The sequence below is a fragment of the Callorhinus ursinus genome, unplaced genomic scaffold, assembly GCF_003265705.2.
Source record: "Callorhinus ursinus isolate GAN/ISIS: 27379988/994484 unplaced genomic scaffold, GSC_fseal_2.0 scaffold6, whole genome shotgun sequence".
NCBI lineage: Eukaryota > Metazoa > Chordata > Mammalia > Carnivora > Otariidae > Callorhinus > Callorhinus ursinus.
In genome coordinates this window covers 40,104,776-40,129,235 of record NW_027397068.1, presented here as the reverse complement: position 1 = coordinate 40,129,235, position 24,460 = coordinate 40,104,776, and the positions used below count along the sequence as shown (strand labels likewise).

The window sequence follows — 24,460 nt, the reverse complement described above, 5'->3', positions numbered from 1 at the left end:
TTTGTCTGATATAAGGATTGCCACCCCAGCTTTCTTTTGGTGTCCATTAGCATGGTAAATGGTTTTCCACCCCCTCACTTTCAATCTGGGGGTGTCTTTGGGTCTAAAATGAGTTTCTTGCAGACAGAATATTGATGGGTCTTGTTTTTTAATCCAGTCTGATAGGCTGTGTCTTTTGATTGGGGCATTTAGCCCATTTACATTCAGGGTAACTATTGAAAGGTATGAATTTAGTGCCATTGTATTGCCTGTAAGGTGACTGTTACTGTATGTTGTCTGTGTTCCTTTCTGATCTTTGCTGCTTTTAGGCTCTCTCTTTGCTTAGAGGACCCCTTTCAATATTTCTTGGAGGGCTGGTTTCGTGTTTACAAATTCCTTTAGTTTTTGTTTGTTCTGGAAGCTTTTTATCTCTCCTTCTATTTTCAATGACAGCCCAGCTGGATATAGTATTCTTGGCTGCATATTTTTCTCTTTTAGTGCTCTGAAGATATCTTGCCAGTCCTTTCTGGCCTGCCAGGTCTGTGTGGATAGGTCTGTTGCCAATCTAATATTTTTACCATTGTAGTTTACATATCTCTTCTCCCGAGCTGCTTTCAGGATTTTCTTTTTGTCTCTGAGACTCGTAAGTTTTACTATTAGATGTTGGGGTGTTGACCTATTTTTATTGATTTTGAGAGGGGTTCTCTGTGCCTCCTGCATTTTGATACCTGTTTCCTTCCTCACATTAGGGAAGTTCTCTGCTATTATTTGCTCCAATATACCTTCTGCCCCTCTCTCTCTTTCTTCTTCTTCTGGGATCCCAATTATTCTAATGTTGTTTCGTCTTATCGTATCACTTATCTCTCGAATTCTGCCCTCATGATCCTGTAGTTTCTCTCTTTTTCTCAGCCTCTTTATTTTCCATCATTTGGTCTTCTATATCACTGATTCTCTCTTCTGCCTCATTTATCCTAGCAGTTAGTGCCCCCATTTTTGATTGCACCTCATCAATAGCCTTTTTGATTTCGACTTGGTTAGATTTTAGTTCTTTTATTTCTCCAGAAAGGGTTTCTCTAATAACTTCCACGCTTTTTTCAAGCCCAGCTAGTATCTTTAAAGTCATGATTCTGAACTCTAGGTCCGACATCGTACTAATGTCCGTATTGAGTAGGTCCCTGGCTGAGGGTACTACCTCTTGTTCTTTTTGCTGAGGTGATTTTTTTCGTCTTGTCATTTTGTCCAGAGGAGAATAGATGAATGAGAGAACAAAATGCTAACAGGTTTACAACGTCCCCAGCAAATATACTGTATAGAAATCAGAAAAGATCTGAAACCAGGGGAAAAGAAAGGGAAAGAAAGAAAAAAGAAAGAGAAGAAAAAAAAGAAAAAGAAAAAACAAAAACAAAAACAGAACAGTACAAAAAAAAGCAGAATATGATCAAATATGATCAGGCTAGTGCATAGATCAGTGCCACACACTAGATTTTGGGGGTATTTTGGTCTGTTAGAAAAAAGTGCCTCCTAAAATTTTAAAGGAAGAAAGACATATATGTACAAAATAAGGGTTGATACAATGAAGGGATAGAAGATGACTGTAAAGATGAAAATTATAAAAGATTTTATAAAAGGACTTGATAAGAAGTTTGAAAAAAGAAAGAAGAAGATTTAAGAAAAAAAAAAAGGGAGAGAATGTGATCAGGCAGGAGACTAGAGCAAAGCCATACACTAGTGATTTAGGGTATATTTTGATCTGTTAGAAGAAACTGTATCTCAAAATTTTAAAGAGAGAACAACTTATATATATATGCCAAAAATAAGGGTAACTACTATGAAGGGATAAAATATGACTCTAAAAATGAAAAATAAAAATTTTTTTTTAAAAAAAGAGATTGATAAGATGTTGGTTGAAAAAGGGAAAAAGAAAAATAAAAAAAATTAACAAAAATTAACTTTGATGAACTAATGAATCATGGTAAAAAAAAAAAAAGCCATGAATTCTATGTGCAGTATTCCCCTAGCGCTGGAGTTCTCCCGTTCTCTTTGATCGGTAAAGTTGGTCTTGGCTTGCTGGCTGTTCGTGCTGATCTTCTGGGGGAGGGGCCTGTTGCTGTGGTTTCCAAATGTCTGCCGGAGGCTGAATTGCCCCGTCCTTGTCGGTCCGGGCTAAGCAAGCTGCTCGGGTTTGATCTCAGGAGCTTTTGTTCCCTGCAAGCTCACGGTACAGCCTTGGACGACCAGGGCAGAAATGGTGGCCTCCCAATCTCCACCCGGAGGAGCTGAGAACTCGGGGCCCTGCTCCTCAGTGCGCCCACAGAGAAAAGCACTCACTCCCTTGTCCCTGGTTTCCGGCCGCTCTCCGCGCTCACCCGGCCTGTGACCGAGTGTTGCTATCTCTGGCACCTGACCCCGTGTGGAGTCTCCAAACCCAGCAGATCCCTGTGGTGCATTCCTGCGCCACTCCTCCCGGGGGAAGAAAGGGAGTCTCCCCAGCTCTGCCGCCTGTTGGGTCCCTGCTGGAGGAGCAGTGGCCCGACTGGGCCGCGGATCGCAGTTTATGGCAACCCCAAGCTGAGAGCCCGCGCCTCGGCTCCATCTCTGCAGCCGGCTTCCCCGCTCCGATACCTGGGAGCTCTGGCGCACTCAGGCACCCCCGGTCTTTCTGTGACCCCAAGGGTCCTGAGACCACACTGTCTGGGGAGGATTCCACCCCCTGCTTAGCCACTGGAGCGACGTCCCTCAGCGGAGCCGACTTCTAAAAGTTCCGATTTTGTGCTCCGCGGCTCTATCACTTGCCAGAAGCGGCCAGCGGAGGCCCCTCCCCCACCATCTATCCTCCAGAATATCGCCTTGGATTCACTTCTCCGCACGTCCTACCTTCCAGTAAGTGGTCGCTTCTCTGTTCAGAGAGTTGTTGCCACTCTCCTCTTTAATCTCCTGTTGAGTTTGTAGGTGTTCAGAATGGTTTGATCCCTATCCAGCTGAATCCCTGAGACCAGACGAAATCTAGGTCTCCTACTCCTCCGCCATCTTGCTCCGCCCCCTCTTCTGCCTGCTTTTTAAAGATTTTTCTGCTTACGGTTGTTTTTAAGCAGTTTGTGATATGAGTGGATGTGGTTTCCATCATGTTTATTTTGCTAGAATTTCATTGAGCTTCTTGAATCTGGGAATTTATAATCTTGATTAAATATGGGAACATTTTGACAACTATTTCCTCAGTAGGACTCTTCTGGTCATCTCCCCTTTTGAGAGCTCCAATTTCATTTACGTTAGGCTGCTTGAAATTGTCTACACTGATCTGTTCATTTTTGTCCTAGCATTTTTGTCTCATTTCTTTTGCTGTGTTTTTGGGCTCATTAATCTTTTTTGCAGTGTCTTAGTATTTTTTGGCTTAGTTACTTTATTTTTCATTTCTACAGGTTTGGTATGGATCTTTTATGTTATCTTCCGTGGCTCTCCTTACATGCTGATGGTTTTTTTTTAATCTCCTTGAGAGTATGAAATATAGTTAAAATAATACTTTTATGCCATTATCTATAATTAAGTCATCTGTGTTATTGGGTTGATTTTGATTGATTTTTCTCATTAAAGGTTGTATTTTTTACTCTCTTGCATAGCTATCAAATTTTTATTAGATGTCAGACATTGTAAGTTTTACCTTGATGGATGTATTTTAAAAAGATATTCTTGGGCAAAGGTGAGTTATTTGAAGAAAATTTGACCTTTTTGATGTTTCCTTTATGCTTTGTTAAGTGAGGCTGGAGCAGCCTTTAATCTTATGGCTGATTTTTTTTTTCTAAGCAATAGCCTATAACTCACTGCCTCCTGGATTACAAGGTTTTTCCACTATGGCTGGTGGCAATACCAACTCTTCCCCCTCCTTGGGTATTTTATTCAAATGCTTGCAGTGATCAGTGCTTTGCTGAAGATTCAAGTTGAAGCCTCTGCAGATTTCCGGAGCTCACTTTGTAGCTTTCTTCTCTCCAGGATTCTGCCCTGTAAACTTTAGCTGCCTTTACTTCTCTCAGTGACCAACTCTGTTCCAGCTCCCAACTATCTCCTTAATTCAGGTGGACTGCTGGCCTTTGCTTAGATCCCCTCCCTATACTGGAAGCTCTCCCCAGACAGAAGGATGGGTCAGTCATGGAGCTCACATTGTTTTCTCTCTCAGAAATTACTGTCCTGCCTTGCCTATTGTTAATTGTCTGAAAAACCATTGTTTTGCTTAAATTTTTCCATTGATTAAGGCAGTAGGATACATCTGATCACTATTAACTGCATCTTGACCTAAGTTTATAATAATTATCTCAAGCTTTTTTCTGTTAGTAATTTTATTTTCAGCCATGTCTGTTTTGTTACTTAATAATTAATTATTCTTTAAGTTTGACTTTCTTTTTTCATTATTTTATTCTTTTCTCATTTCATTTTTTAACTTTTTCAATTGCTTTTTGTTATATTTCTGTAGTTCAGGTGAAGCACTGGTAGAGAATTTCCTTTTCTTACTGAGTTATGTTTTGTTTCAGACTGGATTCTTCAAACGTCTCTCCCTCACCCTTTTTTTCCTCTTACCCCTGAGGGTTGTGCTTATTTATTTATTTATTTTTGCTAGAGTATGTTTGCATAGTTGCCATGTTTTTTTTTCTTTTTTGAGCTTACTATAAACAGCTTTGTTCCTGCACTATATTGGTTGCTGTAGTGTGTATGACTGCAACCGTACTCCCTTCCCTTGGTTTCTGAGACTTTTCCCCCAGAGCTATTGCTATAAGGCTGGAATACCCTAGTCTGTCCAGCTTTCTGAAGTCTGACAGTATGAGGAAGCTTAGCCTAGGTTATGGTGAGTCCTTGTGAGAACCTTAATGCTTAACCTTTCTGAACTATTGGCAAATTGCTTTATCAACGTTCGTCTCTCCTGGTGAGGGAATTATCCTGTTCCCCTGGTGTAGTTTTCTGTGGAGTTCCACTGGAGAAAGTTAGCTGGCCTGAGTTTTCACTTTGTTCACTACTACCATCTCAGAAGAGGAAAAGATAAGGATGCCAGTTCCCTTCTTTTTGTCTTCTGGGGTGTTTGAGAATTCTCAGAATTTTGTGAATTCACCGGTATTGTATTTGGGGGCTAAAAGACAGGAGCCAGAGCTTGTTATTTTTCCAGGGTTTTTTGTTTGTTTGTTTTTGCTCAACTCTTTGCTGCTGATTTTTTTTTTTTTTACTTTGTTATTTTAACTGATTTGATTTATTTTAACTGATTTAGAGGTCAAGCACTTTTATGTTTGACTTTGGTCCGTCTTTACACAGAAAGTACTAAGTTTTTTTGTGGATAATTATGTGTGAACCAAATACATTTTGTTCCCCTTGGTAATTACTTTAACTTCAGTCCTGGGTTTGTTTGTTTGTTTGTTTGTTTGAGTGGATGAAACAAATTTTCACTGTATCATTTTAAACTATACTGATTTTTAATACTCTTTTTCCCAGATACCATGTTTATGTGGCAGTGCCCCATGTTTGCTGTGTCGATGCTGTCCTAGTGGAAACAACTCTACTGTAACTAGATTGATCTATGCACTTTTCCTGCTTGTTGGAGTGTGTGTAGCTTGTGTAATGTTGATACCGGGGATGGAAGAACAACTGAATAAGGTTAGTTTTGTTGTTTTTTTTTTAATTGATCAACTGAACCTGTAATGAGTTGCTTAAAACTGATTGTTGGGTTTTGGAAATCGTAATGTACAAAGTAAGATAACATGTAATTCCAGTTTTAGTAATCCTTAATCTTTTAGGAAAGAAAGACAATATAAGACTTACATAAGCTTTTAACTTCTCTGATGGTAGTACAGATAATGTGCTGTGGTAATGAGAAATAAGTAATTCTAACCAGTTAAATGTCAGAACTCAGTAGGTCTCATGGAAGAAGCAACATTCTAAGAATGAGTAGAACTTTTGTATGCAGAGATTGAAAAATAGGAAGCAAAATGAGGATAAAGAGCTTGTTGAACAGAATATGTATGCTTTAGGAAGACTGATCTGATCATTAGAAGTCAAGCAGTTAAATGTGGAGGCTCTTTTAATTGTATAATCAAAAACTGTATAGGGGGCCTGCAATAGCTTTTCTGAATATAGAATTAACTGAATCTGGATTTAAATATTGGCAGTGATAGAATCATACGTAATACCCAGGTTCTGATTTTAGACAGCTAGCATGAAACTGTTACTGTTAACTGGGGAGGGGAGGTGTTTTATTTTTTAAAAAAAAATTTTCAGGGAGTCAGGTTGTAAAAGGAGATGAGGAAAGTATGATTCATTTAGTTTATAAAACATTGACTTAGGGATACTGCACTACATACATGTGTGAGAAAGTGTGTTTGTGTATCTAACAAGAAGTAGAAAACACAGTATGTAACAAAAAAGAAATCCTAGCTAGAGGTGTTTTGGGAATGGAGATGAAAGTCGAAACCATGGCAGCATATGCTGAAGAAGACCATTCAAAGTATGAAGACATAACTTTGACAAAAGCTGTTATTGAAAGGGGTTGCTAGAGAAAAGGGAACCTCAGAAGGAACAATGAAAAAGGGTGAAACAAGTGAATGCCCTATTGTGCAGACCTTAGAAAGAAAGTATTTGACATCATTACTGTCTTGAAAAAGCGATTTCTTTAGAGTGCTGGGATCAGAAGTAGGAGGAGAATCAAACAGCCGTGAGGAAATGTATCCAGTAGGTATAAACTGCTGATTTGAGCATTTTTGTAACAAAGATGGTAGTCTCAGAGGGCAGCTGAGTTAAGGAAAAGATTTTTTAGGATGAGATTTAATCATTTATATTTTGAAAGGGGTTAAAGATACGGGCTTTAATCTGTATAAGGGCGAGAGGGAGAAGGTGATCAAGAGAAGGTATGGAAGTTGGCTTTCCACCAAGACAAGACAAATGACAACAGAAAATTTGAGTTTGAGAAAGAATATGGCAGTTGACCTCCATTTTAAAGCACAGTATCTGCTTGATGTTGCCTTTGGGGTAAGGAAAATGAGATGATTATGATTGTGAAAGTAACTAGCATTGCACATGGTAGATGTGGATGACCAGTTAATATTACTCGAGTCCTTGGGTATAAGCAAAAGACATATTTATATGGTTTTGTCATGGATCTGGTTGACCATGGTTATAAGTAGTTTAGTTGGTGGATATTAATTCTCAACACCAAATATTTCTGCTTCTCTGCTTTCTGAAGGTCACCAATGATTTGCATTTCCTAGAGTGCTTGTGAGATGTGGGGCCATGTCTCTAGTACTTACTGATCAGTGAGTTGTGAGTTGAAGAAATACACATCAGCCTCTACTTACTGGTACAAGATTTCCTTTTTTATCCGTCACAATACATACATCATTTGAAATGGTGGCTTCCCCAACAGCCTGGACTCCTGAAATGACTATCAGAACCAGTTATGTACATGTACAAGAGGAAGAACTATGCCTTTGCTGTTTTAAGCCACTGATATTTGGGGGTTGTTATTGAACTAGCTTAACCTCACTAAACTAGGTGGTTGAATTAACTTAATGATGGGAATTCTCCATGTGTGTCCTGCTTTCATACAAGGGAGTGGGATAATTAAGGATGCCTAGTTGAGTACATGTTGCAAGTGAGTATGGGTAAGTACATACTGCCATAGGGCTTAAACTGGGTTGGAAAGGTGAGATTTAAGTGAGACCAAGAAACGGTTACAGACCATGTAGGAACTAGCAAAAGGAAGTAGTGCCTCCCCATTAGCTTAAATACAATTGTAAGTTCTTGGTTTTAAAGGCACAAATTAATAGTCCTATTTTGACATATCTGTTTGCTTTAACATTTTCTAGAGGAAATAATTCATCCTCATATGTAGGAGTAGTGTATGTAGTTCTGAGGACTACTCCCATTTATTTCACTAAAGGTTCTTTGTTTGTTTTGTTTTGTTTTTTGTATTCTGATTCCATTGTGACTTTCTGTAATGGCCATCAGTCTTTTTCAGATTTCTAAGTTAAAAATAAAATCAGTGCCAGCTATTTGTTAATCCAAATCCATTCATTATCAGAAATAACACTTGTAGGGTTGCCTGGGTGGCTCAGTTGGTTAAGCATCTGCCTTCGGCTCAGGTCATGATCCCAGGGTCCTGGGATAGAGTTCCGGATCAGGCTCCTTGCTCAGCGGGGAGCCTGCTTCTCCCTCTGCCTCTTTCCTCTGCTCATTCTCTCTGTCTCTGACATGCATAAAATCTTTAAAAAAAATAACACTTGTAGAATTCAGAACTCAAAATGTATTTAGGTCACATTAGCTCTGAGAAGCCATCATTGTTCTCTTCAGTATTTAGAAGCTGACTTACTATATAATTTCTTAATCTTTTATTGATTGTATTTCTCTCTTATACAAGTAATTCAGCATATCACAAGAGAATGCACCTTTTAGGAAATTTAGAATAAGTCTGCAAGTCAGAATAAACATCCAGTTTTGGTTCAGCATTTGTAGTTTTTCATGGGCTCGAATAAAGTAAAAAGAGAGTTAAATGTCTATCTGATGAAAATGTTCCAGACTTAACTTGCTTACATATTCAACATAAACTATAAAGCAAATTTCTGTTTTCTAAACCTTAAACTATTTGATTACCTAGAACTTTCATTTTTACTTGAAAAAATTCTACATCATAAACTCTTTGTTTTTCTAGATTCCTGGATTTTGTGAAAATGAAAAAGGCATCGTTCCTTGTAATATTTTGGTTGGCTATAAAGCTGTGTACCGTCTGTGCTTTGGCTTGGCTATGTTCTATCTTCTCCTCTCTCTGCTAATGATCAAAGTGAAGAGCAGCAGTGATCCAAGAGCTGCAGTGCATAATGGGTACGTCTTTGAATGATACAAAAGTCTGGGTAGCGTTTTCTCAGTTATTTTGAGTCTGTCTAAAGAAACTTTAAGATAGTCATGGAGTTTGCAGGTTTATTTTGTTATTCATGAATGACCAGGTAAAAATATCTTCTTGTCTCTACTGAGAATATCAGATTTTACAAATATAAATATTAAATAGTAGTCTTGGATTACTTATTGGTATAACCTCTGATGCATGATGTTTTATACTTCATCATAAAAAGAGAATCAACTGGGGCACCTGGGTGCCGCAGTCAGTTGAGCATCTGACTCTTGGTTTTGGCTCAGGTCATGATCTCAGGGTGAGATTTATCCCCACCTCGGGCTCCACACTCAGCGTGGAGGGAGTCTGAGATTCCCTCTCCCTCTCCCTCTATCCATCCTGCTTGTGCATTCTCTCTAAATTAATTAATTAAAACAAAAGAGGGTCTACCCTATCTGTTACTGATAACGAGGAACTCATTCCTCCTCCTCTTAGCTCTTGGTAGATCAGTCTTACTACATGACACTGAACTTGGTTACTTAGACCTACAGTGCAACCAAAATGAAAAACTTTAATCCTCAGCAGGGTGATTGATTGTCTAAATGGTTGGTTGTACTAGACAATCTAGAAAGAAACTTCAGGGTCCCTCTTTTATTAATATCCCTTAATGTAGAGCATCACTTCTGGTACTTAATTTGAATGTTTTGAATTTTATCTGTTCTTTTCTCCCCATAATGAACTAAAAAATTTTTTTGAGTATCTGCTGTTGCTTATTTTTTATTATGCTACCAAAGACAGGAAGAATGAACAAGTGAAATACAAATATTAGTGAAAAATATGCTGTGACAGGTTGATTTATTTTGTCCTTGTAGTCATTGGTATTTGTTTATTTGCACTTTTACAAATATATTTATTAAATGTATTTTTAAACACTTCTCAAAATGCATCACAGAATGGCTGTGATAACTATTCCCTGTGATAACACTAGTCAAAGTAGCATGCATGTAGCACTCTTGGAACCATCTTCATGTGTTTTCTTTTTAATTGAGATAAAATTAACAAAACATTGTAGATTTAGCATATACAAAGTGTTAATTTCATACATTTGTATATTGCACTGTGATTGCCATTGTAGGGTTAGCCAACACCTCAGTCATGTCACATAGTTATTATTTCTTTTTTGTGATGAGAATAGTTAGCAACTTTGAAGTCTGTGGTAACTGTTTTGCTGCTTATAATCACTCCGCTGTGCATTAGATCTCCAGGACTTACTTACTGGTTGCAAGTTTGTTCCTCTTAATGACATCTCCAAGTTCTGCTCCCCCCACGTATCCCATACTCTGGTAACCATTTTATTCTCAATTTTTACAAGCTTGGCTTTTTTAGATTCCACATATGAGTGATACCATACGGTATTTGTTTTTCTTCGGCTTATCTCAGCGCAATGCCTTTGCAGTTGATATATGTCCTTGCACGTGGCAGGGTTTGCTTCTTTCTCATGGCTGTATAACATTCCATTGTGTATCTATACCACAGTTTCTTCATTCATTGACACACACTTAGGTTGTTTTCATATCTTGCGTATTGTGAATAATGCTGCAGTAAACATGGGAGAGCAGGCATCTTTCTGGTATCCTGTTTCCATTTCCTTTGGATATAAAACTAGAAGTGGAACTGCTAGATCATATGATAGTTTCTATTTTTAATTTTTTGAGGAACCTTTATACTGTTTTTCATAGTGGCTGAACTAGTTTCCATTCCCACCAACAGTGCACAAGGGTTTCCTTTTCACACATTCTTGTCAACCCTTTTTACTTCTTGTCTTCTTAATGATAGCCATTTCATTTTAACAGGTGTGAGATGATACCCCATAATGGCTTTGATTTACATTTCCCAGATGATTAGTGATATTGAGCACTTTTCTTTTTTTTTTTTTTTTTAAAGGTTTTATTTATTTATTTGACAGAAAGAGGGAGAGCTGGAACACAAGCAGGGGGAGTGGGAGAGTCAGAGAAACAGGCTTCCCACCAAGGAGGGAGCCCGATGCGGGGCTCGATTGGGAGCCCCTGGGATCATGACCTGAGCCGAAGGCAGACGCTTAACGACTGAACCACCCAGGCGCCCCGATATTGAGCACTTTTTCATATACCTGTTGGCCATTCATATGTCTGCTTTGGAAAGTTCCTCTGCCCATCTTTTAATTGGATTTTCTGTTTTTTCTTGATTTAGTCTTGATAGGTTGTATGTTTTTAAGAATTTATCCTTATCTTCCGGTTATCCAATTTGTTGACACATAATCCTTCAAGCAGTTTCTAATGAATGTATATATTTTCATAGTATCAGTTGTAATGTCTTCTCTTTTGTTTCTGATTTTGAGTATTCTTTTTTTTTCTTAGTCTAGCCAAAGGTTTGTCAATTTTATCGTTTTGAAATACCAGCTCTTAGTTTCGTTGATCTATGTTTTTTCTGTTCTGAATCATGTTTCTTTCTGCTCTGATATTTGTTACTTCCCTGCTTCTGCTAACTTTGGCCCTCTTTTTTCTGGTCTTTGAGGTATACAGTTAAGGTTATTAGAGATCTTTCTGTTTTCTTAATATATGCATTTATCACTATATACTTCCTCTAAGAACTGCTTTTGCAGCGTCCTGTATATTTTATTTATTACGTTGTGCTTGTATTTTAATTTGTTTAGAGATAATTTCTCTTTTGATTTCTTTGATCTCTTGGTTTTGCAGGAGTGGGTTGTTTAGTTGGCACATGCTTGGAAATTTTCCAGATTTCCTTTTGTTGATTCTAGTTTCACTCTGTTGTAGTTGGAAAAAATACTTGGTATGATTTCAGTCTTAAATTTGAAAAGACTTTTTTGGGTCCTATCGTATGATATGTTCATACTGGAGAGTGCACTTAAGAAGAATGTATATTCTGTTGCTGTTAGATGGAATGTTCTGTAAATGTGTTAGGTCCATTTGGCCTAACATATGGTTCAATTCCAGCATTTCCTAGTTGATTTTCTGTCTGGAGGATTTATCCATTGCTGAAAGAGGGGAGATGGTTGCTGCCAGATTGTGTCCATACTGTATTGCCATGGTGTAGGGGCGGTGCTGACAGAGTTCCTCTTCTCCTCTCTGCTGCACTGAAACTCATCTCCCCACCCCACCCCCCGACACACACACACGCCATTCTGGAATCTTACCTCAGGAGGGCTAGACTTTTATAAAGTGTCTCTCATTCATGGATATTTGCCCCCATCGGCACTCTAGGTTTTCCCCAACTGGCAAAAGCTGGGAGGGGTTAGGGAAGTTTATTGGTTCTGCAGCCCATGCCAAAGTCTGTCTGCCTATTACCAAGCACACAGGTGCTGAAGACTTTTCCTGGGTCTCTTGGCAAATGTTTCTGGATCTCACATCTTCCACAGAGGCACTTCTGTTAATGGATGGAAGCCTAATTAGTTGTTAAAAACAGGGGAACCAAAAAATAGGGACTTTCGCCATCAAGATGCTGATGTCCTGAAAGCTGGGTTTTTTATCATCAGAGTTTTGGATGGAGTATTTATCATGTGTTTGTAAAACTATTCATTTGTACAGTGTACCTTATATTTTCACATATTATCCCATTCTTATTTTTAATTTCTTCTTATTCATGTAAAATTATCATACAGTGTGTTAACATTAGTTTCAGGTGTACAATATAATGATACAACAATTCTTTATATTTCTCAGCATTCATCAAGATAAGTGTACTATTAATACCCTTTATCTATTTCACCCACCTCCCCCCTGGCATCCACTAGTTGGTTCTCTGTATTTAAAGTCTGGGGTTTTTTGTTTGTCTTTTTTTCTTTGTTCATTTGTTTTCTTCCTTAAATTCCACATATGAGTGAAATATGGTTATTTGTGTTTCTCTTATTTCACTTAGCACTATACCCATTCATTATTTAAAATCAACCTGTGAATAGAGAACTGATATTCTCATTTTCTCCTAGTGAATTAGTTATAAATCTGTCTTTCCTAAAACTGTCCTAAACAGTCACATAAACTGTTTCTTCAGATGCTCTTAAATGATTTCATATATGAAACTTTGTTGAGTGAATATTTATTAGTAAATTGTATTTCTATTTCTTTTAGATTTTGGTTCTTTAAATTTGCTGCAGCGATTGCTATTATTATTGGGGCTTTCTTCATTCCAGAAGGAACTTTTACAACTGGTAATAAATCTTTTCTTAATTGTGTGATGTTGATGTTTTATAAAGAAACTGACATAAGTGTTACCTGGGACTGTAACACTACTTGCTTTGTTTTTTTGTTTTTGTTTTTTTTACCCCAGTTGGCAAAATCAAGGCATTTGTGTAAAATATTATTTTCCCTTTCGTGTATTGTATGAAGATGAAATAATAAAAAGTGAACCAGCCACTCATTTGTATATGTTTTTTTTTTCTTTCAGTGTGGTTTTATGTAGGCATGGCAGGTGCCTTTTGCTTCATCCTCATACAGCTAGTCTTACTTATTGATTTTGCCCATTCATGGAATGAATCATGGGTTGAAAAAATGGAAGAAGGGAACTCAAGATGTTGGTATGCAGGTAAGCTTTGTCTTACAGAGCATCTTCAAGGTAGATGAACTCTGAAGGTGAGAGCATATATGTAGATTCTAGGGAAATCAAGATTTTTATGATGTAAGTTTTTGTGAAGCAGTGTTTACTTCAAAAGTTTGTGAGTGGCATCTTAATCACATTGTGTCAACAACTTGTTGAGATAGCTTTTAGGGAATCAGAACATACCCAAGAGCCAGGAAATAATCCAAAATACCTTGAATGGCTAAAATAGATGTTGCAAAGGCTACTGCTGACAGTATGTACTTTTTACAGCCTAATTTCCTATTCTAGAGCAGGTTAAAAATATTAAAGGGACTAGGACTGCTAGAAATAAACAGTGGCATCATTCATAAACATCAGCATGCAGAAAAAATACGAAAAGCAGCTCTAGAACATTTCATTTTATGTAAGTAGAAAGATGCCTTTTTGTGTCAGTAACACATAAGGGAATTCTTGTAGTAGTGTGACTGTTTTGTTTGTAATGATGAGCTTGAGTCCAGTGGTTTTACAGCAGAACAGGGATCAGAATTCATTGGCTTGCCCCAGATGATGAAAAGGAGGGAAGAGACTTGGGTTAAGTGCATAGTCAATCCTTGTGCAAACAGAACTGTGATGAAGACCCTATTTAAGGTGTGCATAGCTGCTGCTCAGTTTCATATAGTAGTTGCCTTATGGAAATGTGGGCTCAGTGTTGCTTAAATTTTTTCTTGATTTATTTCAAAAGAAGCCATAAATCTAAATTTTTATGTGAGATGATCTGAGTTTCAGCTAAATATTTTAAATCAGATTGAAAGCTATATCCATTGTATCTGTTAGCCTGGTATTTCTCTCAGAACTAGTTTGTGGCATTTGAATCTCGGTGGTTAAAATAGAGTTTAGTATTCAAAGAAATAAGCTTTAGTCATTTGGGAAATTCACTTTTATAGAACACCTCATTCTTTAATGCAAATCTAATGCAAGAGTTTCTGTTTTGTTCCCTGCTGTATCAGCAGTGCTTAGAACTTTGTAGGCATTTAATAAATATATGTTGGGTGGATCCCGTCAGGCACATCTGCATAAACACCTGTATATGGAGCACATATTAACACAAAAACAAAACATTGTATGTGTTTTAATTTACATAGAAGAAACTTGGGTTGTCTTATTAAATAATAATGATTTACTGTTACATAATAAAATATTTTTAAAAGATAATTAGTTAAGGGGTGCCTGGGTGGCTTATTCAGCTATGCGTTGGGACTCTTGATCTCATCTCCGGTCTTGATCTCGTTGTGAGTTCAAGTCCTGTGTTGGGCTCCACACTAGGCATGGAGACTACTTAAAAAATATATTTCTAAATAAAAAATAAAGATAATTAGTTAATAGAGAAAAGCATTGTTTTGTGGGCTTAGCATTAAGTAATTTTCCTTTTATTTTTCTGTATTTTGAAAATTATGGCTAATGTATGTGAATGTGTTTGTAATGGAGCTATTACTATTAATAAAATATTTAATACGTCACCTTATTGTCCTTGAAAATACTATAGTGAGCTATGTGTGAAGACTATAAAGTCACTGTGATAAAGTTCAGAAATATTCTTCTTTGCTTTTATAGCCTGCATAATGCTGACAATGGTAGTTGCTTCAAATACATTTTGAATAAAATGATTGTTTTTAAAATGAGCCCTATGCCTAATTCCTGATATTCGTGATAAATTCTAATTGTCCAATTATATTTCTTTCACAGCACTGTTATCAGCTACAGCTCTGAATTATCTGCTGTCTTTAGTTGCTATCGTCCTGTTCTTTGTTTATTATACTCATCCAGCCAGTTGTTCAGAAAATAAAGCATTCATCAGCGTCAACATGCTCCTCTGCCTTGGTGCTTCTGTAATGTCTATACTGCCAAAAATCCAAGTATGATCTTTATATCATTAGTTTTTATGAAACTTCCATTTTTCTAAGTTTTCCCTAAATCTTGAATGATGTCAGAATATTTATGTGTCTTGCTTAATTTTTCTTTGTAGGAATCACAACCAAGATCTGGTTTGTTACAGTCTTCAGTAATCACAGTCTACACAATGTATTTGACATGGTCTGCTATGACCAATGAACCGGGTATGTTTTGTTTGCTTAGGTTCTTTTTAATGAATTCTACAAGTTTTTTTTTTTTTTTCAAAGAAGGTCATTTTGAGAAATTAAGCTATTTAAAAAATAAGCCTCTAGGGGTGCCTGGGTGGTTTAGTGGGTTAAGCATCTGACTCGATTATGGCTCAGGTCATTGATCTCATGGATCCTGAGATCATCCCTGGGTCACTCAGCAGAGAGTCTGCTTAAGATCCTTTCTCTCCCTCGGATCCTCCCCCCCACCCCCCACCCAACGCTCTCTTGCTCTTGCTTTCTTTCTTTCTAAAATAAGTAAATCTTTAAAAAAGAAAAATAAGCCTCTAGAGGAATAAACAGTATGGAAATAATACCATTTTCGTGTTTGATGTACTGCTATGTATTTTTTCACTTTGTTTCTTTCACTAATAAATTATAAGAAATTAATGTGAAAATTATAACAAATATACCTAATTTGTACAGTCATATTTATGATAGTATATAAAGAAAGCTGTTAATATGCACCTTGATTCATTGTTAAGCAGTATAGTTTTTTTTACTAATTAAGATATTATTTTTGTCTGTGAGTACCTTGCAAATGAATGTAATTGGGCTCTATGATGAATCTATAGGCCAGTTACATTGTATTCCATGAGATTAGAAGCCAGTGGGGTGAAACAAATTAGCGAGAAATTAGTTACTGATTTAGAAAATGTTCCCTTTTACTTAAAAAGAAAATTATTATCTGAATCTGATTTCAAGTTTATAAACTTTATATTTCAAGTTTATAAACTCAGTAGGTACTTTATCAATAGTTGGAGGAAGGCTGTTTTTAGTATTAAAGAAAGATTATTTTTGTTCAGGTGCTAAGTGGTTAGAAAAAAAATTTTATTAATTTGCTTTAGAGCTTACTCTTACCTGAATTGCTCTAAGATAAGAATCATTTTTTTTCTTGTTTATTTTTTCCCCTAATTAAGGATCGTTTCATTAATAAGATGGTAGTTGATATATCTGGCTTTGTGGGAGAGAAAAACATTTGGATACTCCAGTGAATACAAACCTTACTTTTTCTTACGAAAGTTAAGAAACAATACAGATTAGGTCATTATGAGTTATTTGGACATTCCACAAAGCATTTGTTAAAATTCTAGTAACTGGTAATTTTATGTGTAAGCTACCTTGCTTACATAGCAACATACTTTGGCAAGTTTATAAATTTCATAAAGTCACGGTTCTCTTACAACGTATATTAGGAAAAGCCACTGAGATTTTCGTTTAGAACACCTGAATTTTATTCCTAAGTGTACTAGAGTTTTATTACACTTAGGAGACCTCATCTAAATTTCACCTGTTTTTTGATCAATAGAAAGCTTAATATCTCAGTTCTCGAGGTTTAAAATGAAATTACTTGATTTTTCTGGCCACTTCTATAAAATTAGCAGTATAATATTTAAAAGGTCTCATCAATAAATACAAGTTATTTCAAAGTATTTTTTCTTATATTTGTACCTTTTTCCAGGAAAATTTTTTGAATATGCAAGGGAATAAAGATTTAAAAAAAAAAAAAAAAAAACTAGGCCCCCCAAAATAAATTATTTTTTATACGAGTTCTGACATTTTAATTTGACCTTAATTTACATTACAGAAACAAACTGCAACCCAAGTCTACTAAGCATAATTGGGTACAATACAACAAGCACTGTTCCAAAGGAGGGGCAATCTGTCCAGTGGTGGCATGCTCAAGGAATTATAGGACTGATCCTCTTTTTATTGTGTGTGTTTTATTCAAGGTAAGAAAAATTGTGGGTTTTTTTTTTAACAAGAAATCTAGCCATTCATTTAAAAATCATTTTTTTAAAATACCCTTTTTCCTTCTTTCTTCCTTAACTGTCTTTTATGCAGCATCCGTACTTCGAACAACAGTCAGGTTAATAAATTGACTCTAACAAGTGATGAATCAACATTAATAGAAGATGGTGGAGCCAGAAGTGATGGATCACTGGAGGATGGAGATGATGCTCACCGAGCTGTAGATAATGAAAGGGATGGTGTTACTTACAGTTATTCCTTCTTTCACTTCATGCTTTTCTTGGCTTCACTCTATATCATGATGACCCTTACCAACTGGTACAGGTAATTATATTTCATGTGCGTGTGGAAATTTTGATGTTTTTCATGATTGCATTGCAAAGCATATGGTATGAAGTACTTTTTATCCTCCAGTGTATTTCAAAATTTACATCTAAATGAATAATGAGATCAGTATGAGAAATGCAGACTTTCCTTCCTTGCTTTGGCATTAATATTGAAATACTTCCAAATCTTGAAGAGATTAAAATCAGAAGCTTCATGAAATTAACACATTTTTTACAGAAATTCCATGTTAATAGTTGATTCAACACAATGCTTTATTTTTTTGACACTCTAACCAATCCTTGACATGGTATAAGATAAATCTTTTTCTCTATTTTGTTCAAACTACTGTTAAAAGCACTTAAGTTTTCAGAATTAAGACATACATTAATGTAGATTAATATAAAGAATATGGCTACTCTAAAAAATTGGATCCTTAGAACTCTCTGTAGCTGTAATTTATGCTTTTTTTATCACTTTACAATTTATAAATCTTTTTCTAGTAATAGGAAGGTAGTTATTTTGTTTTCAAGAAATTTCTAATTTTGTCGAAATGGTTAGGTTACTGAGAGATTTAATTTAAGATTCAAGTTGAACCATATGGTTTGGAAAGTTCTGTTTTTAATAATTTATAAGCAGAATACCCTTCACAACTTATAAGAGGACTTTGAATATCAGAAAAAGATGTAGAAAAAAGAATCTTCATTTTAAGAGCAGACTTTACTGGCATTTACTATTGAAAAATAAGTATTTTTAAAAATTCCTACACTGCAGCATATTAAGTGATAAGAATCCATGTAGTGTTCAGTAATTCACAGCTTTGGCTGTCAGATAATATTAAACGTTAAGACTTCAGATCGGGGCACCTGGCTGGCTCAGAGGAGCATGTGACTCTTGATCTCAGGGTTGTGAGTTTGAGCCCCATGGTGGGTATAAAGATTACTTAAAAATAAAACATAAAAAAAAAACCCAAAACTTTAGATGAAAATATTTTTTGTATGTTTCATTTGCACAAAAAGCAGGTAAATTTGGGATGTATTCTGAATCTCTTAAATCTGAAAAGGCTGAAGGTGGGAGAGTGGTTTCCATATATACACACTTTGAACAGATTATACTTTCTATACAAGATAGGATTGAGAAGTCTTTTCAGTCCCTTTTCCCCTGGAGGGAGAAGCAGGCTCCCCACTGAGGAAGGAGCCCGATGCAGAACTCGACCCCAGGACTCTGGGATCATGACCTGAGCCGAAGGCAGACGCTTAACCAACTGAGCAACCCAGGTGTCCCTAGGATTGATAAGTCTTTTTTAACAGCATCTTACTTATCCAGGCATCACACTCCATTTCTCTGCTGTCTCTGACTACTAAGCCAAAAATACAGGTTCCCCCCGCCTACTTTGTTATAGTTTGTATTATGCTATTTCATTTTTATGAAAGACTTATATTAGTACCTGTTTTTGTTAACTGAAAGAAACCCAGAGAAATTTTGCTTTTAAGAAAAAAGCCATTTACCTTACTCATATAGCTATTTTGTAAAAGCAGAGTGGCCTAACAGACTTTCAGAAAGTGAGGACTGTACATAAAGAGCCTCTGAGTATTAGTAAAAGGGCTACCTCAGAGGCCAATGTCCTTTTAAAGGAAATTCTTGATTTTTACCTTCACATTAGCTCTTGAAGTAGTATGGCAAGCAGGGCAACAGATTAGCTCAGCAATTGTTTATCTGTTATCACAAACCGTATACAAAGAACACCTTTGAAGTAAAGCAAAATAAGTAGCATGATAGCTGATAATCCAAGCCTTTCCCTTTCATTTTTTTCTTAAATTTTAGGTACGAGCCTTCTCGTGAGATGAAAAGTCAGTGGACAGCAGTATGGGTGAAAATTTCTTCTAGTTGGATTGGCATTGTGTTGTATGTTTGGACACTAGTGGCACCACTTGTTCTTACAAATCGTGATTTTGATTGAACGGGACTTCTGGCATGAAAGTCCCACTTTGATCATTGCTTGAGATTAACAGTATTCCCAACTTTTGTAAAGTTGTGTATGTGTGTGCTTCCCATGTAACTTCTCCAGTGTTCTGGCATGAATTAGATTTTATCGCTTGCCATTTTATTCATTGTATTCTTGCCATGCACATTGATAAGTGTGTTAGAATGAATTACAAAGGGAGAGATTTAGGAGTCTGGTGGTGAGTTAGGAAAAGTGGACATTGTTAGGTTTATCTTTAGCTCTGTGCCTGTGAAATTAAGAGTAAAAACAAAACTGACAATTTGATTTTTAAATTGTGCTAGTCCCTAAGCTGTTTTAGAAGGTATAAAAGGAAATGTATGGCTGCCTTTTGAAATATTTGATGCCTTGCCCTACAAGAGACTGCAAAGAACGTGGCTGTTGTAAAATTGTATAAACAAGTTGTCTGAAAAATCTTTTCAGGTTTTTCCCTTGATGTGAAGATAAGGAATTTATACAGGTAGGGAGTGTTTGATGGACAACAGTGTAAATTAGTATGGAGATTAAGAGACAGAGGCTTCCTAGAAAGATTGGTGGCAGTGGGTTACTAATTTGAATACCCAATTAGGTTGTAATCTTCCCTGGGTAGGGATGGCCTTTCATACCAACATACCAACTTTGTTTTAGTCGTTATAAACACTTGCAAAAGTATAGGTTCAATGGAGATGTTAGGAACTCTGAAGGATTTAGACAAAGCTTTTGAAAAAGATAATTGTGGGTTAGAAGGGGCACTATGAAAGTTCATTTTGAAAATCAAAGGTAGTAAACTTTTGACAGGACAAAACTGTAATATACTAAGCCTCAGGAGATACTTAGGTAAAATCTAGTCCAATCCTTCATTTTAAAAATGAAGAAAACTGTAGCTAATCAGTGACCAACCTGGGAAATCCCAAGTTTCCCCCAAAACAGCTGGCATTCTTTTGGCATTCAAAAATAACTGCTATTCAAAATACATGCATAATAGATTATACACCTCGTTTGTGGTGGATAATTTGTTATGTGATTTGCTGGTGTCCAGCTTGCCTTCTACCCATAAACTGAGGCCAGGAGAATGATGGAATGCTATAGATATAAACTGCTTATAGTACACTATACAGTTCAGAAGATGTTTAAAATGCTTTTGTATTTGCTGCCATCTGATTGAAATATATAGTTTATTATAATTACAATCGTTCAACCTGAAAATCAAGCAGTATGACAGTTAACTTAGAAGCTTACTTGTACATGTTATTAGTCTTAATCTTAAAAATCTACATTTGCTTCTTTTAAGGTATTTATTAATGTAAATGAGAGATAACAATTCAACTTAATTCCCCAACTTTATTCTGTGTGTTGATACTGTGTTCCATCATTTTGAATGGCTGTGTTCTATCTCTAAATAAATGAATTCAGAGAAAGTGTGTGGTGTATTATTTCTTTAGCAACTCAAATTTAGGTGGCTGTAATACTCAGACCTACTTTTTTCTGTGTATAAAAGAACCTGAAACAGGGTTAACTGTCCGTTTGTGTGAACACCTGAATTGTTTTAAAGGTGGCAGTTCTACCCTTTTGGTCCTCTGTAAGTAACCCCTGAAATTGGATCCCAGGTAATTAAAGTGATGTTCTCCTAAAGAACCTTTAGTAGACGGGCCAGTTTAGTTTGGAGAATATTTTTAATTCATTTGATAAATATTCTATATGTCTCCTGTAGGCATTTTTCCTAAGTTGCAAATGGATGCTTTCTGACACAAGATGACATAAAAAAGTCCCTTAACACAACAAAAAATAGTAATGAAGTACTCTATTCCATATGAGTTACCAAGGGTTAGTGTACTTTATTCAATAATTTAAAATGGTATGATTTCTCCAATATTACAGGCAAGACAATGGCTATGGGCATTTTCTCAGAAAAATCTTAATGTTCACACAATCTATACAAGAACATCATCCATTGCTTTATTCGCAATAGCCCAACTGGAAACATCCCAAAGTCCTTCCAACTCGTCAATGTTTAAACACACAGTGGTACATCTATACCATGGACTACTAAACAATAAAAGGAATGAACTTTTGGTACACAAAACAAGTTGACTGGATCTCCAAGGAAGTATGCAACTGTATTAAAAAGCCAATCCCAAAAGGTCACATAGAGTATCACTTCATTTATTATAATACACTTTCAATGATGAAAATAAAGAATCAGTGGTTCTTTGGAACCAGGGATTAGAAGAAGAATCCTTGTGGGTGGGTTAAATGATTAGTTCTGCAAGAAACTGCCATCTTCCAGAGTGTTCACACTATCGATGTATGAACCAGTTTCTTTGCATCCCTGCCAGCATTTGGGGTCACTAATTTTAGCAATTCTGATAGGAATATTGTGTTACCTCATTCTGGTTTTATTTTTTTTAAGATTTTATTTATTTGACAGAGATAGAGCAGGAATACAAGCAGGGGAGTGGGAGAGGGAGAAGCAGGCTTCTCACTGAGCAGGGAGCCCGATGAGGGGCTCAGTCCCAGGACCCTGGGATCATGACCTGAGCCAAAGGCAGACGCTTAACAACTGAGCCACCAGGTGCCCCTCATTGTGGTTTTTTTTTTTTTTTAAAGATTTTATCTATTTGACAACATAAGTAGGCACAGCAGCAGGCAGAGAGAGAGGGCTCCCCTCTGAGGAAGGAGCCCGACGCAGGGCTTGATCCCAGGACTCCGGGATCATGACCTGAGCCAAAGGCAGACCCCCCTCATTGTGGTTTTGATTTACCTTTCCTAAATGGCTAATGATGTTGGATATCTCTTCATTTGCTTTTTTGCCATCTATAGGTCCAATGTCTATTCATGCCTTTTGGCAGTTTCGTAACTGGATGGTTTTTTATTGTAATTTGTTGAGTTTTGAGTTCTTATATTCTAAATACACACCTTTTATCATATAAATGGTTTGCAAATATTTTCTCCTAGTCTGTCTTTCCATCTGAACAGACAGGGTCTTTTGCAGAGCAAAAGTGCTTAATTCTGATGAGCTTCAATTTATCAAGATCTAACATGTTTTTTCTTGTGTTGTAGTTCCTTTATATTGTTTTTGTCACTACTTGGCCAGCTCAACACACTTTTTAGTACAGCTCTGTAACACTCTGAAAGCATCCCCATTTACTGGGCAGATGATTTTCTGTGTTCTAAGATGTAAGATGATAAAGAGAAATTTTTGTTCCTTATTAGGGTTCTCCAGAGAAAAAACCAGTAGGATACTTTAATAAATGGTGAAAATGGCACTTCACCCCTGTGGTCTCTCTTACCCCAAACCCAGTAATTCCTGTCTAATCATGGGAAAAACAGGAAACCCAAATGAAGGTCACTCTACAAAATACCATGCCAGTACTCCTCAAAACTGTAAAGGTCTGGTTTATTTGTATAGTAGTTTGATACCAATTCCATGAAATTTGTTCATTTGTTTTATGGCCTAATATATAACCAATTCTCAAAAAATATTTCATATGTGCTTGAAATGAATATTTAGGCTCTAATTTTTTTTATTTTAAAGATATTTATTTATTTGAGAGAAAGCATGAGATGGGGGAGGGTCAGAGGGAGAAGCAGACTCCCTGCAGGGAGTCGACACGGGACTCACTCCTGGAACTCCAGAATCATGACCTGAGCTGAAGGCAGTCGCTTAATCGACTGAGCCACCCAGGCGCCCTAGGCTCTAATTCTTAAACGTAACATTCTATGTATGTTCATCACAATGAGTATCATTTTGTCATCTTCCCAGTCTGCAGACTGTTTTCACATTTAAGCCTTTTATCACTTGAGCATACATACCATCCCTATGAAAAACAAGGTGACACACCCTAAAGGAACATACAGCTCTGTCATATGTGTGGCAATACTTATAACCGCCCCCCCCCAAGTGAAAGAAAGTTATAAAGGGGATGAAGATGGGGGAGCACTCTCAAAATCAATGGTCTTTATACTGTGGTACTTGTTTTCCAGACAGTACAGAGACTTCCTCTGGTAAACAAGAGTTTTTAGAGAAATCAGTTTCCAGATCTTCAATTGCCTTATTACTCCTTCCTGAACTTGGATCTGCCTGAAAAGATGCCTTAAGGACATCAAGGCATCATCCCTCTCAACAATTACTTTCCACCTTTAACGAAGATGTACCTCTTACACATTCTGAATCTTACCAAGGCACTTCCGATAAAATCTCGAACACCAAATAAAGACAAAATTTTAAATACCGGTGAGAAAGAATGACACTAGGGAGAAAAAAATCCTGTTGCAATTCAGGTAGTTTCTATTTTTTCACTTTCAATGAATCAAAAGATGATCTAATTAAGTCACCAGCTGGTAAGTCATTAAAAAATAAAATAGTTCTAGTATATAATTCTGAAGTTCAAAGGACTGAGTGATGGTGCTATAACAAAATTCCTTCCATCATAGACTTTTTGGTATTATAAAGTTTTTAAGAGTTGAATACTTAGGAAAACAAAAAGGAATGAAACTGATGCTCTTACAGTGATAATCTTCACCTTCAGATACAAAAAAATTGGAGAAGTACTCTTCCCCACCCCATCAAGACCTGTTCACTAAAAATGTTATTTCTGATAAAATTTTACTGTTTAATGTTTGCTAAAATTTGAGTATTAGCGAACATTAAGATCAACCAAAAAAAAAAATAATAATAATCCAAAGGCAGAACATAGTTTGTTCTCCACTCACCTGAAGTCTACAATGGGTGTCCAAGATTGATGGGTGGCTCTCTTCTAAGCAGTGATTCAGGAAGCCAAATTTCTTCCTTCTTGAATGTATACTCAGAAGCCATATACTCTGCATCAGGCTAGTGGAGGGGTA

General features: G+C 36.5%; 2 protein-coding genes across 5 annotated transcripts in view; one reads left to right on the top strand and one right to left on the bottom strand.

Annotated features, from left to right (window-relative positions):
• Nucleotides 1–21,033, top strand: part of SERINC1 (serine incorporator 1) — a 42,236-nt gene extending 21,203 nt beyond the window's left edge. Inside the window, exons 2-10 of the mRNA XM_025865047.2 lie at nucleotides 5,446–5,607; nucleotides 8,654–8,823; nucleotides 12,955–13,034; nucleotides 13,271–13,408; nucleotides 15,146–15,315; nucleotides 15,426–15,516; nucleotides 17,147–17,291; nucleotides 17,404–17,634; nucleotides 19,459–21,033. Of these exons, the coding sequence (XP_025720832.1) occupies nucleotides 5,446–5,607; nucleotides 8,654–8,823; nucleotides 12,955–13,034; nucleotides 13,271–13,408; nucleotides 15,146–15,315; nucleotides 15,426–15,516; nucleotides 17,147–17,291; nucleotides 17,404–17,634; nucleotides 19,459–19,594 (1,323 nt within the window). The 3' untranslated portion in view covers nucleotides 19,595–21,033. The remainder of the gene's footprint in view (nucleotides 1–5,445; nucleotides 5,608–8,653; nucleotides 8,824–12,954; nucleotides 13,035–13,270; nucleotides 13,409–15,145; nucleotides 15,316–15,425; nucleotides 15,517–17,146; nucleotides 17,292–17,403; nucleotides 17,635–19,458) is intronic.
• The window catches only part of HSF2 (heat shock transcription factor 2), a 45,135-nt gene continuing 35,140 nt past the window's right edge, over nucleotides 14,466–24,460 (bottom strand). For 2 of the 4 annotated variants that reach the window (XM_025865036.2, XM_073893854.1), the window contains one exon: nucleotides 22,190–24,446. In XM_025865036.2, the coding sequence (XP_025720821.1) occupies nucleotides 24,442–24,446 (5 nt within the window). In that variant the 3' untranslated portion in view covers nucleotides 22,190–24,441. Of the gene's footprint in view, nucleotides 14,484–17,622; nucleotides 17,744–22,189; nucleotides 24,447–24,460 lie in introns of those variants that run through there. The other 2 variants (XR_012378552.1, XR_012378553.1) reach the window with 2 other exon arrangements.